Genomic DNA, 18,491 nt, shown 5'->3' on the forward strand with positions numbered 1-18,491 from the left:
TCTTTACATGCCACACTAAATGCAACAACAGCATAAAGAAATTACGTTGTCAATGGAGAAGGGTAGATAAAAAATGACTCTTGTTTGGCTCGGCATTAAAGGTTTAAGTGTCATTTCCATTGTTTTTCTCTCTTTCTGCAGAGATTTTTGTTGTTCTCTTGTTCTTAGTCTCTGCTCTCTGTTGGAAACACTGTTCCAAATCTTTCTCTTAGAGATTACAGGATCCTGTCAGGATGCTTAACAGCTTGACATCTAAGTAAATTCAAAGAAAACTTCAAATAGGCTGTACTTATTAGGTTTAATGGGACAAGTAGGTCCATCCCTTCAGAGCACTTCTCTTTTTCTCGCACACACACCCTAAAGCTGCAAGTTTTTGTAGTCCTGAAACTAGTTAGCGAACTCCAAGGTTTCTCCCTGCTTGCTTTTGGGATGTGTCCTCCATTTTAAAATGCAAAAGCTTGATGATGAATATTGGCTGCTTTTGTAAAACGAAAGGTTCGATGTTGTTTTGAAGTGGATGGAAGGCCCAGAGGAGCATCTACAGACGTTAGATCTTTAGGAGTCAGAGTTTTTCTCCGCTCCCTGTGCAGCATATCTGGGGCAGACATACAGCTTCACTCTGCTGCATCAACATGTATTTTTGACTAGAAAAAGCAGAATGTCAGATTCCACAAATTAGATGTGTTGATGAGATGAGAACTCGTTTAAGGTACGCACCCGGTTTGTGTGTGTGTGTGTATGTGCACATATGCATCGTGAAGGAGTTACTGAGAGAACAATGGATGCCATCTGGAATGTTTCTTTCTTTCTATCTCCCTTTCTGTCTGTATTTTTCTTTCTTTCATTTTATCTTGATATCCTTCTTTATTCGCTGCCTTGTTCCCTGTATGATCCTGCAGTGCTTCCCTCCCTCTGACCCTGTCTTCTTCCTCTTCTTTACGAACGCTTCTCTCTCTCCCTGAGCGCCGAAAGGAGTAACCTAGCGAGCTTTTGCTGCAGGATGTTATAAATGAAAATTTAGCCAAAGTTCCATCAGCTTTGTCAACAGGGCATAATGATGTGTGTTCCACGTTCTGTCCGTTTAAAGTTCAAAGAACATTTTCTCTCTTTTTCTCAGGTGCCGTTCTCAGTTAACATATTAAAATTGACTGACATCATGCATTAACATGTAAATGTCCTCTAATCCAAATACACATTATTTTTGTGGAATGTTTTGCATATCTCTGCTTTCTCTGGAAAGTACAGCAGCTTTGTGTTTGGGATAAGAGAGACTCTGTGAATGCATTAGAATGCTATATAGAAAACTTACTGAGGTAGAGACTTGGGTAAGTGACTCAAACCTGTTCATACAATATAAACTACAGCTACACCCATTTTTGCCATGATATAAACTTATGCAGTAAAATTGACTTCTAGCTGGATAAAAGCCACCTCCTGCATCCCAAAGCTAGAACTAGAAGTCCACTTCTAGTTAAAGTTTAACAACTATGATAATTCAGAATGGTCTACTTCATCATCTTGCCTAACTGTGTGTAACTCTGTTACTATGAAAAGAGTCACTCTTTGACACTGTGTAGGCCTTATAGTGTCCCTTGATTTAAAAATCATTATGCCCTAGTTTCTCAGCATCAAAAAGGAACACACATCACTTGTTCAGTTACAAAGAAAGATAAAGGAATCTATAAATTTTACATTTACAAGATCCTGCAACGAAGGCGTTGTAAGTTACTCTTTCTGGGCATCGCAGGTTCCTGCAGCACCGACGTCAAGGAAAACCGCAACCTGGACAACGTCTCCTCCAAGGAGGGGACAGGCATGCCTGAGCAGCTCCCCAATGGCGGCGGAGGAGGGGGGCGTAAGCGCCCCCTGGAGGAGGGCAATAATGGTCATGCGCACCCCAAATTCAGGCCCAAGAAGCGTAAGAAAACCCCAGGGCCCGTTCTTCCCAAGAACGCCCTCATGCAGCTGAACGAGATCAAGCCGGGCCTGCAGTACAAGCTGCTGTCCCAGACTGGCCCGGTGCATGCCCCGGTCTTCGTCATGACCGTGGAGGTCAATGGGCAGCTCTTTGAGGGATCAGGCCCCACCAAGAAGAAAGCCAAGCTTAATGCAGCTGAGAAGGCTCTGCGCTCCTTCGTCCAGTTCCCCAATGCCTCCGAGGCCCATCTGGCCATGGGCCGCACACTGACCGTCAACACGGACTTCACCTCGGACCAGGCCGACTTCCCTGACATGCTCTTCAATGGTTTTGAGACACCTGCCCCACCCGAGGACCCCTTCTACCTGGGCTCCAATGGCAACGGTTCCTTAAACCCGCTAGGGGAGTACCCGGTGCCCCCAGTGGCTGGCACTAACAGCCTGGCGCAGGCCCCACTGCCCCCTCCCTCCACCTTCAGCTCCTCCTCCAGCGGCAAGAACCCTGTGATGATCCTCAACGAGCTGCGTCCAGGCCTCAAGTATGAGTTTGTGTCTGAGAGTGGCGAGAGCCATGCCAAGAACTTTGTCATGTCCGTGACTGTGGACTCACAGACTTTCGAGGGTTCAGGCAGGAACAAGAAGCTGGCCAAGGCACGAGCTGCTCAGGCTGCTTTGTCTGCCCTCTTCAACATGCAGTTGGACCAAACGCCATCCCGCCAGCCCATTCCCAGGGAGGGCCTGCAGCTGCATCTGCCCCAGGTACGAGCCTAGCAAAGATAGTAATGGGGATTTTGCATTTGAACAGTTTTTGCTGTTTGAATATGTACATTTTTAAACAAATAGTCTTCAAATATCTCAAGGGGAACGTATGTTAGCTATGGATAAAAGACAAATATGTGCGAAGCTTAACATTTGTTAGTTGTGTTCAGCTAGCAGAAGAGACCTGATCATTTAGTTGATTTAGAGATTTATCCCGGTACTTTAGGCATATGTAACTTAACACACTTCAAGGTGACCTATAGCTCTACTTAGATGTGGCTATTTTACCTAACACATAAATCAGACAAGGCTGCTACCAGGAACAAATAAAGCCACTCCTCAGCCAGAGGAGCCACATCCCCATTGACAACCAGAGCTTCCTGTGCACAACAGTGTCTTCTCTCCTTGTGTAAAAGATGCATGGTGCAGCTTTTGTTGTTGGATGCTCCATGTTTTTTCCTAACAAGTATGTGGGCTCATTCAGAACAGAACTTGGATCGGTATGCGCTTACTATTTATTTGTTAAATGAGAGAAATGATAGAGCATAAATGTATCCTACTCTTGTTTTCTTGTTCAGAAAGGTAGCAAAAAGTGACACAAACTGAACTAAAATCTCTGAAATTTCATTATTCAGAAATTGCATTATTAATAGAAAAGAGTAGATAAAATTACAGAATTAGCCACATTTTTGCATAATTTTTAGAAGTTTAACGTAAGACTTAGTATCAGCTGCTTGTGTCTCGAACTTATACTTAAAAATTACTCAATAAATTTTTTGTAATCTATTTTTTTTTTTTTTAATTCCAAATCACACCAAATCATGCCTTATTTAAATGCCTGAGTAAGTAAACAGAAATTAAGTACAGATAGCCATACATTCAAAACGTTATGCTAATTCCTGCCCAAAACCACCCTTACACCCATCCCACCTCCTATCTTCCTGGTTCTCTTTATTATGGGTTTGTTGTTCATGCCAGAGAAGTAGGGCTGCTGGAGATCCATGAAAGTATTTTTCACTGCTACATTTCTAGTTCTTACCATCTCTGGATTTTCTGGAAGATGCATTACTTATTTATAACTGTGTACCAGCTAAGTTATGGTTAAAAGGGGCTTTTTTCCTAGCCTGGGGGGATAGACTGAACAACATTAATGGGATCTGATTTCAAAATGTTAATACATTTCAAAATGTAACGAAGTTTTTGGCTCGCAGAACTTTTTCCTTGGCTTTTTCCAGAATGATAACGCTTTGTTGTTGAACTAAAGCTAACCTTCTGAACGGTTTTATTTTATCCTTCTCCACCTCCCCGATCTGACTGCTAGATAAAGCGTAGCCATATCGGACGTCTTAAGATTAGAGAACTGATCCAAAGAAATGAGGAATCAGTCTCTCACCACTCCATAGTATTTGATTAATGGCGCTGAACTCTGAGGAGACTTGTCAAAGATACGTTTTTTATCAAAGGCTTTGTGATTGATTCTTTAACACAATACCATAACTTTATGCCCATCTTCATTAGGCCTGAAGCCTAATTGAAAAGGAAGATGGATGATAAAAAGGCAGTGAAATGAAGCAGGTGGCTTAAAGAAGCGGAGTCCCATGTGTTTGTGGAGGGGAAAAACAGCTATTTACACCTTTCCTAAACCTTTTGTTAATCCTGCTTTCAGATAAGGCCGGGGACCGAGGCTGGCCCAATCTTAATTAACATCTCCCTCTGAACCGTGTCAAAACAAGAGCGTTTAGCTGCAGTCTGGCTGCTGCCTGTCCGCTGAAGAGCAGCGCTGTCAGGTTCCGTTTCTGGCACTGATGCCTCGTGGGCTGCTTGCGTGCCTGACAGGCTTGGAGCCGAGAACACAGAGCTCTATTAGCGGAGCCCCCCCTTCCGTCCCTCAGCCCAAACGACAGGATTTAACATGCTGTCAGTCCAGCTTTGTGCAGCAGCCGGGCGCGTGGGTAAATTTGTTTTAGGTAGATGGCGAGAAGGTGGCTAGGATGAAAGCTATTAGTAGGACGTGGCGTCTGTCATCAGCCGACTGATTGCACCAGTCATGCGTTTGTGTGCAGATGCAGGCAGACGGAAGTCTCGGTCAATGAAATGGCAGTCCATCAAACTGAAAATGTGCTATTTATTTTTGGCCCCTTTTTTTAATCTCTCTTGCAAGTCTCGCTTTGCTCTCTTTGCGCAGCTGTTCCTACCTTATACGCCTGTCACCAGTTTGTTTAATTCAACCTCCTGCTCTCGGGGCGTGATATGGCAGTGTGTAATTGGCCAGTGAATTTGCAGACTGTTAATATTTATTTAATGTACCTTCAGATGAAAGGTGCCCCCTGCTGCTTGGTTGGTAAATGGATGAAAATGTGAGTGCTGGTAATAGCGTGCTTGATTGCCAGGGTGAAAGCTCTCCTTCTGTTTTGAAGGGTTTCATTCTCTTCCACAGCACAGAAAGTCAGCTCACTCTCCTGCGTTTCGAGCTCAAATTAACTGTCTACCGCTGAGTGATTCTGAAGTACTGGGGAAGCAATGTTGGACTAATGTCTCTAATTTGTGCCCATTCAGCCAGTGACTTCTCTCTGGCATAATCATTTTCCACCATATTAGCAGAGGAGAATGGAGTATGAGATAAAAGACACTGTCAGAGAGAAAGAAATGCCTGAAGCTTTTGGCAGGTGATACCAAATTAAAGAGGATATTCCACAGTACTGTTAGGTGAAACTGACTACAGTGTTCTTAAAGCTATGAGTTCAGTTCAGTTTCATTTATATAGCGCTTTTCTCAGATCTTTTGATTTACTCCTCTGTTAAGCTCACTTATTTTCCCTCTGAGGTGCTTGATCGTAGGTCTTGTTAACCATGAAACTCTGCTTACCTTCCTCTTTTCAAATTTTGTAAACTGATACATCTACAATGATCTCTGCTCTGCCCTCATTAATGTCCATCTACTCTCAGCAGCTGTCAGTGCAGTTTTGGGTTTAACTGGCTGTGTGTTCTCTCAGGTGCTAGCCGACGCTGTCTCTCGTCTTGTGGTGGACAAGTTCAGCGAGCTCACAGACAACTTCACGTCCCCTCACGCTCGGCGGAAAGTTCTGGCTGGGGTTGTCATGACAACAGGTAGGCTGTGGCTCCATGCTCCATCGAACACATGAGGCTGGATATTTCTCCATCCTCTCTGAGGAAATGTATCTCAGGCAGTGCTCATCTGCCTTAAGAGCACTGCTGATCTTCATGCAGCGTCCACCGGAAGTATGAGTACAAGTGTTCTTTGTAGATGGTTCATTTGTAGATGGTCAGATGGTCAGTGTAGCTTTCACATGACGATGCTTGAAGATCAGGGGTCTAAGGTATGAAACCAGCTTTAGAATCTACCTGATCTCAGAAGTCGAGGCATGTCAGTAACTGATGAGTGGTAATCATTTGCTCGTAGGTGAGAATCAGGGATTCAGTTGGGATTTAGGAGATTCTTTCATGGGTGCCAACAGTGTGGTATCACTGTTGTTCAGTTTATATAGAGTTGATGACCTAGCTATATCGACTGTACTGGGCAAAAGTCGAAGGCAACCCTTCATTTTAAGTTCCTAATTATTCATTTTTTGAGCATCTGGAAAAAGCAGAAAAATATATTTAATACAAAATTACCCAGAGGCCTTAACAGCTAAATTTAATTCTAACATTTTCATTATTTAGTGTGTCCAATTCTTACCTTTATTATGGCTTACATTGTATTCAGGAGACTTGCTTTCAGTTTTTCAGAGAAATCTGCAGGGATATTTTTCCAGACCTGCAAAGTTCAGTCTTAGAAGTTTCATTTTCTGGTCCCACCGTCGAAGTAATCCCAAACACATTCAATGATACTGAGGTCTGGCCAGTCCATTGTTCTGAGAAACGGCAGCTTCTTTGTTTGCTTTGCAGATTTTCTATTTTTTTATTTCAGTTTCAACCGTTTCTTGACAGCTTACATCCTTTCAGACCCGCAGGGTTAAGTTTCTGTCCAGCGTTGGATGGACAGAAACACCTGTGGATTTTGATAATGATAGTAATTTTTTAACTCTACTTTTGGAAGTAATTTTTACACTTATTTTTGGCTTTGGCTTTTTCTTATGCAAATGAATTATTTTATATCTAATCTCCTCTGAAATTTGTCCTGAAAGTAACTTGGATACGCTTGTACTTAATGACCATTTTTACTGGAAATTAAACAAGGGTCATTGAAAGGTTGTCTCTAACATTTGCACAGTACTGTATATCTGTGCTGCAACTGGCTAGCTAGGTTCAGGGGTGATTTTTGAGTGCATTTAGCAGTGATGAGCTGGCATACACCATAATTGGTGTTGGGCATCAAAGTTAATAGAAGTCTGTTCACATGAAATGAGTGTACAACACACTCTTTCATGTGAACAGACTTGATGTGAACAGACTTGATTTAGCTACCTCAGTGGTGACCACTCTGGCTAGATACCTCTGCGATGAAATTACTTCAGATATAATGTTACAGTAGGAAAAACTACTGCGTTAATCTAGGATATGTGAAGGTTGAAACATAAAGAACTATGTAAACATGCAGCATCAAAGTAATGATTAATCATGGAACATTAGAAGAGAGGAGTGGTGTAGCTATCTAGGATTTATCTGTCACTGTGGTTCATCATAAAGAATAGTTGAATTTCACAAAGATTGTATTAATTATTTACATTTCTATCAGGTTATAACATTGGAGCTCAGGTTTACTTGTCATTCAAATAAACCAAAGGTTTTCTCCAGCCCAGTTTAACCCAATTTAAGAATGTGTTACTAAGAGAGCTGCTCTGAGACCAGTTTTTGCCCTTAACATCCAGATAAATGTTTGGTTACAGCAAGACTGATGCTAGTTCAGCACAGTTATGCTGACGCAGTAGTTTTTAGGCAGGTGTCCCAGCTATGCTCAATGCTATGTCCTCAGGCACTGATGTGAAGGAGGCCCAGGTTATCTGTGTCTCCACGGGAACCAAGTGCATCAATGGAGAGTACATGAGTGATCGTGGCCTGGCGCTTAATGACTGCCACGCTGAGATCATCGCCCGCCGTTCACTTATCCGATACCTGTACATGCAGCTGGAGTTCTTCTTGAGGTAAGAAACACCAACAGCTGGGCCATCGCTTTGTTTATACTGTACATCAGGGTAGGGCTGGGCAATGTGGTAATTTACCGTTATCATGATAAATTGTCACAATACGCTTTTCTGAACATATTGTGGATATTGTCTGTTTCATTGCAACATGAGCATAATAAGCCTGTTTAAATGGATTCAGTGCAGCACAGTTTAAAACATTGAATAAAAGTCATTGTAGTTGTATGTTTATTAAGATTATTATTATTATTATTATTATTATTATTATTATTATTATTATTAGTGGCACTACAGGTTCTATTTTGTCTGTTCCAACTTCTTAAATCTTAGAAAAGCTAAATACCATGATGCATATTGTATATCGTGAAAATGTCTTGAAGTATTGTGATATAATATTTCTGCCATATCACCCCTACATCAGGGTTACACTCAATCAGAGTATAACACAGCTGTTCTGTGAGCCATTCTGTAAGTACTTAAAGCAAAAAACAACCTTTTTCTTCCACATAGTAACAACAAAGAGGAACATCAGAAGTCTATTTTTACACGGTGTGAGAAACATGGATACAGACTGAAAGACAACGTTCAGTTTCACCTGTACATCAGCACATCGCCATGTGGGGACGCTCGCATATTCTCCCCCCATGAGGCAGGCGTTGAGGGTAAGAGAGCATTAGAAGTATTACAGAAGTGCCTGCTGATATACACAGAAATATCACTTAGCACAGTGTTCTTTTACTTGTTATTATTCACTAAAACTAAAGAGAATGAGTCGTCCCCACTGAGTGACCTCTGAGGGTTATTTGTCATATTGTTCAACTATGGCATACACAACTACCTGATTGGATTTTCCTCTTGGTCACCGTATTAGATGAGCTGGACCCAGAATGGTTCTGTTTGATGTAGAGATTGCACTGATCTGATACCAGGTCTCAGTATCAGGCCAGTGTCATCACAAAATGCTAGATATCAGAGGGGAAAAAAGAATGAATCCAATCCAATCCTGCAACAGATCTAGCCTGATGTTGTAGAGTGTTGGAGCATGATAGCCTGCTTCCATATTATCATCTTAAGTGAAACACATGCTTGAGATATTGACTTTTATGATGAGATCAGAATTAATTACCTTTAGTAAACTTTCCGTGTGGATGACGTTTGTCCCAAAACACTACACTGTCAACAATGTGGAGGTTTTGCTTTGCATACCTGACCAGTCTACGAGCGTTTTTTCGGAGGTTTTTCCCTCATCTTTCAGATTGTGTCTTGACGTCAACAGTTCTCCTGTCTTTAGTTACAAGATCCTCAGTCAGCTGCTTAGATTAGTGTAAGCAGAACAGCCTGAGAGGTTTGAAGAGTCACATCATTTATTATGCTCTGGAACTGTCTACACCTGACTTGGAATAAGACCTAATGAGTCAAATAAGCTTCTTACAAATTAAAAAAAAGCTCTAGAGGATCAAGAGAAAGTGTGCCCAACTTTTTTATGTGCCCAACATGCCAAGTTTTATTTATTTATATTAAATTCAGCAAATCATGCATTAAAACTTTCGCATACAGCCAAATCAGCTGCCAGTATGTGATGCTTAACTATTTTTTACAATAGTCAAGCTTACAAAGTAGGTTAGAATGAATTACTCATATATTCTGCTAGTGAGGATGCCGATGGCAACAGTAAGAGAATAAAATCTTGCAATGAATTTGAGGAAACTAAGACTCAGAAGAGGAACCCATTTTCCTTTGCATTGCACCAGAGAGTGGAGTTAGAATCATATATGAAATGCATATGACAGCAGTGATAGAAGAGCAGTAATCTGATCATACTGAGGAAAGCTTTGTGAGCTTGGCCTGTGACTAGTGTTAAACCGTGTTGGGTCCAGAGGGGCTCCTGATTGTGTTAGACATACTCAGGATGTAGAAGATATGAGAACATGACATCTCTTTCATCTCCCCTTAGCTGGATGACAGCTTTCCAAAATGATTTATTCAACCCCTTGTTTGGAAATTAATTATCAAAGCCTAATAATTGAATTCATTTAAGCTTAGGATGTTTTCCCCATGTGATCAGGCTCGTTTAATTAGAATTTCATTCAACTGTCTGGCCGTGTTTTGAAAACAAATTTCAACAGTCTTTTTAATTAGCTAGCTTTGTCTCTTTTTCCCCCTCTGCATCTGATTAATTCTGCTCTGCGAGTGTCATGTGTGAATCATTGTGTGTTCAACTGCTTCCTATTGTGTGACGCACAATTACTCCAACGTGCATCGAGAACAGCACGCTCCGCACGTTCACAGAAATTGTAAATGAGCAAGCTCTTTGTCTACACTGCCAGTTCACTAATGTTAACAAATGGAGAGGTGATGGATTAGCCTGTTGTTTGGAATTCTTGGCTAACTGCTCTCTCCTTCATCATCAGACCAAGGAGACAGACACCCAAACAGAAAAGCTCGGGGTCAGCTGAGGACTAAGATCGAGTCTGGAGAAGGAACCATCCCAGTGCGCTCCAGCAACACCATTCAGACATGGGATGGAGTTCTGCAGGGAGAAAGACTCCTCACCATGTCCTGCAGTGACAAGATTGCCAGGTAACTCACATGTGCACACAAACGAAGCAAAGCATTCGCACCCATGCAAGTCTGCAGGTTTTGGTGTAAACTAATAGAATTCATAAATAAGGTCTTGATGTTCCACTCTAGATGCAGTCTAGATGCTTACCTTGTCTTTAACCTGCAATCAATTCAATATTTCTTATATTGAAAAGGAATTCCACAGATTTTTCAGAGTATCAGCATAATTAACCATTTTAGTTACTATGCTGAATAAGCAGTAAACCTGCATGTGTCTTCAGAGTTTTTAAATTTTATATTGATCCATAGTAAAATAGTGGTACAACGCCCAGCATAAATGGAATACCATGAAAAATATGTTTCAGGCTTCATATCATAAAACTATCATAAAACAAAGTCTCAGACATCAGGCATGTTCGTAACCATTACATATAATAACTTCTTATAAGTGAGCTTTTAGATGCATTAAATGCTTCAGATGTCTGATTTCTATCACCACCACTGTGAATAATTCTGGCTCGGTAAGTTTCTCTAGAATGGAGTGTTTCACATCAGACCTCTCTAAATGACTTGGTTTGCATCTTAATTATGGAGAAACTTTGAAAAACCTGTGCGATTCCCTCTTTAACTTTTCACTATTCAAACCCAACTCTGTAACCCTAATCTTAATACTAAGCTTAGCACTGTTGATAATCAACTAAGTTTCACCAGATTCGCTACCATTCAAATGTTTAGAATCACTGGTTTCACTAATACAAAAACAGTTTTGTTGCAGATACTTGTATAAAATGATTTGAAGGTAATGCTAGTAACCTGCCTGCAGGTGTGATGGTGTGATAGTAGTCCAATGATTTAAAGGAAGCAATAAAACATTATGAACAGAGCTGTAGATGCCTAATAAATAAATAGAAAATGATGTAGCTGCATAATTATTCGCAGATGTGTAACATGTAGAATTATTTAATTATTTAAACTGAAAAAATAGTATTGTTCAGATTGCCTGTAATCTAAAAGTGATCAAATCTTGTGGCAACTTGAACACTGAGTTACTATAAATAGCTGTAAATATTATATTACACAGGTAAATAGGTAATGATGGGTTGTTTCTTTAAAAAAAAAACTTGGAGAATAATAGTCAAGAAAACTCTGAAAAATACCTTCTGATGTCTAGTTTATTTGTTAGTCTACACATTTATCATTTCATAAAATAACACTTATTAAAATTTTTTTCATTAATTCATCCTCTAAGCCACTTATCCTCCTGGGTCGTGGGGGTGCTGGAGCCTTTTCCAGCACTCATTGGGTGGAAGGACCGAAACACCCTGGACAGGTCACCAGTCCATTGCAAGGCAGACACACACAGACATATACATTTACACACATACTCACACTTTGGGGCAATTTATTTTTGAAATTGAAATGAACCTTTTAGCCAACTGTGTCTGAACACATCGGAATTAGACCTCCACATTTAACCCATCCATGCAGTGAAACACCACATAAACACACTCAAACTAGGTGGCAGTGAGCACACTTGCCCGGAACAGTGGGCAGCCCTATCCACGGCGCCCGGGGAGCATTTGGGGGTTAGGTGCCTTGCTCAAGGGCACTTCAGTCACGTACTGTCAGCTGAGGGGATCGAACCGGCAACCTTCCGGTCACAAGGCTGGTTCCCTAACCTCCAGCCCATGACTCTAATTGGCTTGACTGCATGTCTTTGGACTATGAGAGGAAACCCACACAGACATGGGGACAACATGCATGGGGAAACTCCACACAGAAAGGACCCTGGTCACGCTGCTACCCACTGCGCCACTGTGCCGCCTTATTAAAGAAATAGTTTGGCAGAAATCTAATTTACACCATTTCCACTTACCCCACATGTTGTCGATCAGCCAAATTTTGCATCTTTAGTTTAGCACTGGAGCTATGAGGCTGGCATTGCTTGCACACACTAGAACTCAGTAGTCACCCAAACCTCCCAAACTTCTCTCAACCTGCTCAAACCAAATCCGGGTCTTCATTAAGTTTGCCTAGACTTGTCGATGTGGTTTAAGACACAGTGAACTATAATAATGAATAAAGCTTCATTATTGTTGTTTAACGTTAGCCTTGTAGCTACAGTGCAAACCTGATAAAGCCAAATTTGGACACCGAACACGCAACATTTAGGTAAGTGGAAAATTGTGTAAATTTGATTTTTTGCCAAACCATTCCTTTAATATTCAAGTGATGTCAAACTTTTAACTGGTAGTTTGACAACAAATTGAGCGTTTGTATATAAGTCATAGGGAACCAACAAAATAAAGTGTAACTGCACTTCTTAAATACATCTGGGTATTTCTGAGAGACAGCTCTCTCTCCCTCACTGCAGCAAATATTACGCTGCAAAGCTTTCAGGAATTGTGAGCACTGGTTGAATGTTAGCGCAGGAGCAGGCTTGCAGCGGCTCAAGGGAGGGGATTGTGTAGTCATTCGGAGTGGCTGAGGTGCTGTCCGCCCCTGCCGCTGACGCCTGTAAGTGGGGAGATAAGGAGGTGTCGGAGGCAGCTGTGTGTGCAGAGCACAGGCCCTGTCACAGCTGATGAGAGAGCAGCTCGCTCCTACTTATCTATTTACCTTCACACGCACACGCGCACATACACTGTCACTCTCAGCCCAGCCTCATCATCATTCCAGCACTATCTGTCTTCACTCTCATTTAGTCTATTAAACTGGCTGTCATAAGGAAAGAACAGGCACTGATAATGGCTGTGGTTTACTTTTGCAACAGGAGTCTCTTATGTAACTGATGCCTAAGGGAAGATGGCCGTGAGAGTTTGAACGATGGGTAGCTGTCAGTGAGTGGCGTTTCATCACTCGTATTGCACTATTTCTCAAGGTGCCATCATCCCCCGCTGGATAGGGTTATTTTTCAACATAACCAGCATGTGTTGTGAATCTGGATTCCAGGCTTTATGATGCATGATTTTCAGTGTGACAGTGCATCACCTGGTTAAAAGACAGTGCAGCAGAATATGTCTAATTTATCAGTATCTCTTCAGTACTGCTAATGATTCTCTGTAGTGTTTTCCTCACGCATTTTTCAAAAGAAAGAAAACCTTGACTCATCCTTGGTCATTTTTATAGCTGTTTTCTCTCAGTGATTTTCCAAGGACCATCTGACATGCTGCCACTGGGGCTGTCATGATTACTCAGTTAAAATTAAGTACTAATCACTGATTAAATTTGTGTTCTCCAGTTCATGAAAATACTGAAATGGCCAAAAGCAGCATTGAAGTAATATTTGTTTTTTGTTTATTGTATGTATATATTCCATTGACTTACATTAAAAGGAAAGCAGGTTTTTTCCTTCTCCTGTAAAGTTATCATTTTGGAGACACAAGGTTTTGCTCCGACAGCAGCTATATATACAGTATTTTTGAAGGTTTCCTTTTTAGCTTTTTCAGTATTTTGGAACATATGAAATGTGTTGCATAGTTTGTAGTAAATTGTTATAATATATTGTTTGATTACTCAACTAATCATTCAAAATAAACAGTAGATTACTCAATTACTATTACTAATATAATCGATAGCCCTAGCTCTGATTTTGATGTTGAAAATAAATAAATAAACAACCAAACCTGTCAGTACAGATATTTCTAAGTGTCCAATAGTGGGACATGTACAGTTGTATGCAAAAGTTTGGGCACCCCTGGTCAAATGACAAGTTTTGTAGATTTTGTATGTGAAAATAAGTACACATCCTCTGCAGAGACCACACTTCTGCACATTTTAATGCACACTTATTGTTTATCTGCTGAATTAAACATGTTGAAAAAATATGGAAAAAGTTATCATCAACATCAAATCAACAAAACATATCAGTTGACCAAGAATATTCAAACTTCTGCACATGAACGTAAATGAACTACTGATGTGTTATGTATCTTCAGCTTCTGTACTTCCTCTGGACTTTTGGACTGATTGCTCAGTTCCCTATAGCTACTCTGGCATGTGCCAGATTGTGCCAGCAGGGTAGCTTGCTGTAGCAGAGTGGATAGTCCAGGGTTTCAGAGTGGAGGAGGATTTTAAGGGAGGAAAAAAGGCTCCCCTGCACACCATGACTCTTTCTCCTCCTTCAAGCTCCTTCTTTGGATAAAGTCTTCCACCCACCCATGTCACTGAATTATTAACCACTCTGCTAGCTTTTTTTAGTTAAAAAGTCGCTTGCGGCGCTTGATCTCGAGCTCATCTGTAATTCACTGTTCTTTTCGCTTTCCTTTTGATTAAACGGCCAGCCTTAAAGGCGAAGAACAGCGGAAAGAAGGCTTTTAACCAGGCCTTAATGAAGTCGCCACGTTAACAATAGCTGGAGTGAAGGCTCTGAGTCAGTCCGGTGTTTGAAGCGGCTGATTGGCCGTGCTGAACAGAAGAGCTCCAATCACTTGAGTGCGCTTTGGCGACATGGCTGTGCAGCAGGTGTTGTTTGGGGGAGTAGAGGCGGTCTTGATTAGGCCCTTTGATTGTGCTCCGCAGAAGGGTGGACTACCGCTGGGGCAGTCTGGGACTTGTGAATGCCCAAATTGAGGGGGGAACGGAAGAACGGCACTAATGAATCAGTTCGTCTTGTACCTTGAGCGAACAAAAAGCATCAAGCCCCGAACTGCTGGATAGAGATTTTTTTTTTCCTCCCATACATGATTTCTTTCTTCTTCTTCAGGCCATGTTTTAATACCTTCCCCACGTTAGCCTAAAGATTATACTATAGCCGCTCCTGAAGATGTGATATGTGGTGTTTTCCATAATTGTGTTGTGCCCTCCGACCTGCTCATCTCTTTTACATAGTAACTCTAATAGAAGCCATGAGAGGAAACATAAGTGCATTAGATCAAACACAGAAAACGCTTCAGGCAAAGCAGAAGTCTTTTAACACTGTAGTTCATGATCTGTCTCTGTACTCCATTGTCTCTGTGTGTGTTTGGTGCAGGTGGAACGTAGTGGGGATCCAGGGTTCACTGATGAGTTACTTCACTGAGCCAATCTACTTCTCCAGCATCATACTGGGCAGTCTGTACCACGCTGATCATCTCTCTCGGGCCATGTACCAGCGCATCGCAGACATCGAGGACCTGCCCCAGCAGTTCACCCTCAACCGGCCCCTGCTCAGTGGTGAGGGAAACCCCTCCAGTTTCTCTATCTCTGCTTTTTCTCCTACAGCAAATCCGAGTACGAGTACAAGAATGGCTTCTGCACTTCTAATTCTAACTTGAAATCTTTGGCCTAATTGATGCACTAGTCTTAGGGATGGCCGATACGGGAAAAATAGCATATTACGGTACATATGATGATACTTTGAAACACAGGCAAAATGCGCTAATAGTGTCACATTTAAAAACTATGAATACAGTGATTATTATTCAACATTTCACATACTGCACTGCACTGCACTGAACCCAGTTAAACAGGACTAGTTATGCTCGCTTTGTATGAAAACACACAGTTAAGTAATGATGATATCCACTATATACACAGAAATGCGTATCACACTAACAAAAATGATCATGATAACGATAAAACACTCTCGCTTTCTTTCTGTCTGTCACTTTTTCACTTTCACCTACTCACTCTCTAGCCCCCTCTCCATCTTTCTCCATTCCTTTCTTTATCTCTTCCTCTTTTTCTCTTTCTCTCCCTTTCTCCCCCTCTCCCTCTCTTTCTCTATCTCTCTCCCACCCCCCTTCTCACTCTCTCCCTCACACACTCTCTCTCACTCATTTTTTTTTTTAGTTCAGATCAAAGAATTAGTAGCAAAATAGTAGCTTTACAGAAGACGGCGCAAATGTTCTTAACTTCAAATTGCCAACCCACTTTTCCTCTCAGTATCAGTTTTCAGTTCAAGTTAAGATACACTATATATCCAAAAGTATCCAGACATCTCTTCCAATTAGTCAATTCAGTTGCTTCATGGTTTGCTTATTGCTGATACACACAGGAAATATACTCTCAGTAGAAAAGCACTGCCAGTAGAATGTGACACTCTGGAAAAGCTGAACTTGAGCATCAGATGGGTGTTCCCTATGCCAGTCCTGATGCCCCCATGGTATGCACATTTCTGTACTGTGCCTCATCTAGCACACCAGATTCAACTCAACAAATTACTCATGGTCTGGGTCAGGTGTGTAGAATGGGGAAGACGCAAAAGTGTACAGAGCTTGTGCTCACCAGGACTGAGACTTGAAATCTAGGAGTCAACTCCCCCAGTTCTAAGCCTTGACTGGATTGGTATTAAGCCCCCTTGCTTTTGAGTTTATAGAACTGCATTCCATGGATTGATGGAGCACCATCCAGTGTATTGGGGATGAGTTAGAGTGGTGAATATGATTGAGAACAACTCATCAGTACCTGACCTCACACATGCTCTTGTGGCAGAATTCAGTCAAATCCTCACAGCAATGTTCCAACATCTAGTGTAAAGCCTTCTGTTACTGCAGCAAAGGTGGCCAAACTTCCTATTAATGATGCTGAAGTGTTGGATGGAAACCAGGAGTGTCTACAAACTTTTGGACATATAGCGTAGTTTTATTGGCATGACTACTAAGTACATCATTCCAAGTACAGTGTTCCAAGTTTAAAGCTGGTCATTCTTTGTCTCTCTCTTGCTCATATACACACGCTTTCTCACTCTCTCTGTTCTTTTGTTCTCTGTACTTTTATTAACAGTGAGAGCAAGAAACGTTTCATCCCTTTAAAGCTGTGTGCAAACACCAGGGCCTGCTGTTTAAAGACTTGAGTGGCATTTTAGAATCCCTGCCTGGTTTCTCTCCCGGCTCTTTTTGAAGTGATATTTGCTTAACATCTGTAGAATACGTCACCTTAATCACATTGTTATAAGGTCATCCCTTTTTAGATGTGATAAGACACACTCCACACACCTTATTTCACACTGCATTTCAGTGTGTTACATCAGGTTCCCAGGAGTTTTTATCCCTTCTAGCTGAAGTCTCTATTTGATAAGTGATGAGATGGGAGTTGGGAGTATAAATGTGTTGCTGTATAAACACAAGCCACTCAACTTTTCCCAAGTAAAGGGACACTCTTTTGATTTTTAAACAGAAACAAGGTGACCCTTCTCTAAAGCTTGCTATAAGGCTAAAGTTGGTAGTGTGTTGCCTCATTCATATTCAGATTAAAGCTTTAATCGGGTCTAAAGTTGCGGTCTGGACCCGATTACGTCCTGAAAACTTTGCGCCGGAGTCTGACCCGATCCAAACCACATCATCAAGTTTTGAGTCTGAAACCGAGCCCAAAACATCACCCAACGTGTATGATAAAACCTTTTAAAAATGGCACCAGTTAAGGATAACATTAAAAATAGTATAGTAGTGTAAAAGTAACATGGCAGTAAAAATAAAATAATAAACACTAATATAATAACAGTTAGTTAAAAGCGATGAAGTATGTATTTAACTGTTTTTTTAAAGTCAGCAATAGAAGGAGACTGAAGAATATTTATTGGTAATATGTTCCAGATGTTTGGTGCATAAAACAAAAGGCTGATTCAACACTATTTTTATGTTTCATGCGAGGAATATGGAGAAGACTAGCAGTGGATGATCAGCAGTTGAGGCACCATTTTGGAACATGGTTTATCAGGCATTCAGAGATGTGTGTAGATGCTATACCATTAGGAGATTTAAAAGTAGTAATGAAGATTCAGCATCAATTCTAAATGCATCATTAGTTCACAGATAAATTAAATAAAAAGTAATAGAAAATAGTATGATACAGTTGTATGATAAAGTTTGAACACTGAGCTGATTAACTGGATCATGTGTGTTAGGAGGAGTCAGAAACCACTGCTCTACAGGGATTAAACTTAAATACAGCATTTTTCTGCAAATTTATTGCACACATTTTATGTATTTGTTCAACATATTAAAAAAAACATTAAAATGTGCCTTTCCAATCAAATTCAACCAATACACACTAACTAAGCATTAAAATGTGTGCTCTCTGTAGAGGATGTGCTAACTTGGTCCTCCACCGGGGCGCCCAAACTTTTGCATACAACTGTATAAGAAAATATTAAGCTGTCCAAAAATTAGTTTAAATTTCACTTGGATTTATTCATCAAGTAATGCTTTCATAGAACATGTTCCATATAACA

The 18,491-nt window shown here is 41.0% G+C and overlaps 1 protein-coding gene across 3 annotated transcripts in view; it reads left to right on the forward strand.

Moving 5' to 3' along the window:
• Window positions 1-18,491, forward strand: part of adarb1b (adenosine deaminase RNA specific B1b) — a 165,351-nt gene that overhangs the window by 140,420 nt on the left and 6,440 nt on the right. For 2 of the 3 annotated variants that reach the window (XR_005007194.1, XM_036569365.1), the window contains exons 6-11: window positions 1,748-2,676; window positions 5,669-5,783; window positions 7,609-7,777; window positions 8,288-8,439; window positions 10,189-10,357; window positions 15,312-15,493. Coding sequence is in view for 2 of the 3 variants with exons in the window: in XM_036569365.1 (XP_036425258.1) it covers window positions 1,748-2,676; window positions 5,669-5,783; window positions 7,609-7,777; window positions 8,288-8,439; window positions 10,189-10,357; window positions 15,312-15,493 (1,716 nt within the window). In the remaining variant the exon portion in view is untranslated. Of the gene's footprint in view, window positions 1-1,700; window positions 2,677-5,668; window positions 5,784-7,608; window positions 7,778-8,287; window positions 8,440-10,188; window positions 10,358-15,311; window positions 15,494-18,491 lie in introns of all 3 variants that reach the window. The other variant, XM_036569378.1, reaches the window with a different exon arrangement.

Source organism: Colossoma macropomum, unplaced genomic scaffold, assembly GCF_904425465.1.
Source record: "Colossoma macropomum unplaced genomic scaffold, Colossoma_macropomum, whole genome shotgun sequence".
NCBI classification, from domain to species: domain Eukaryota; kingdom Metazoa; phylum Chordata; class Actinopteri; order Characiformes; family Serrasalmidae; genus Colossoma; species Colossoma macropomum.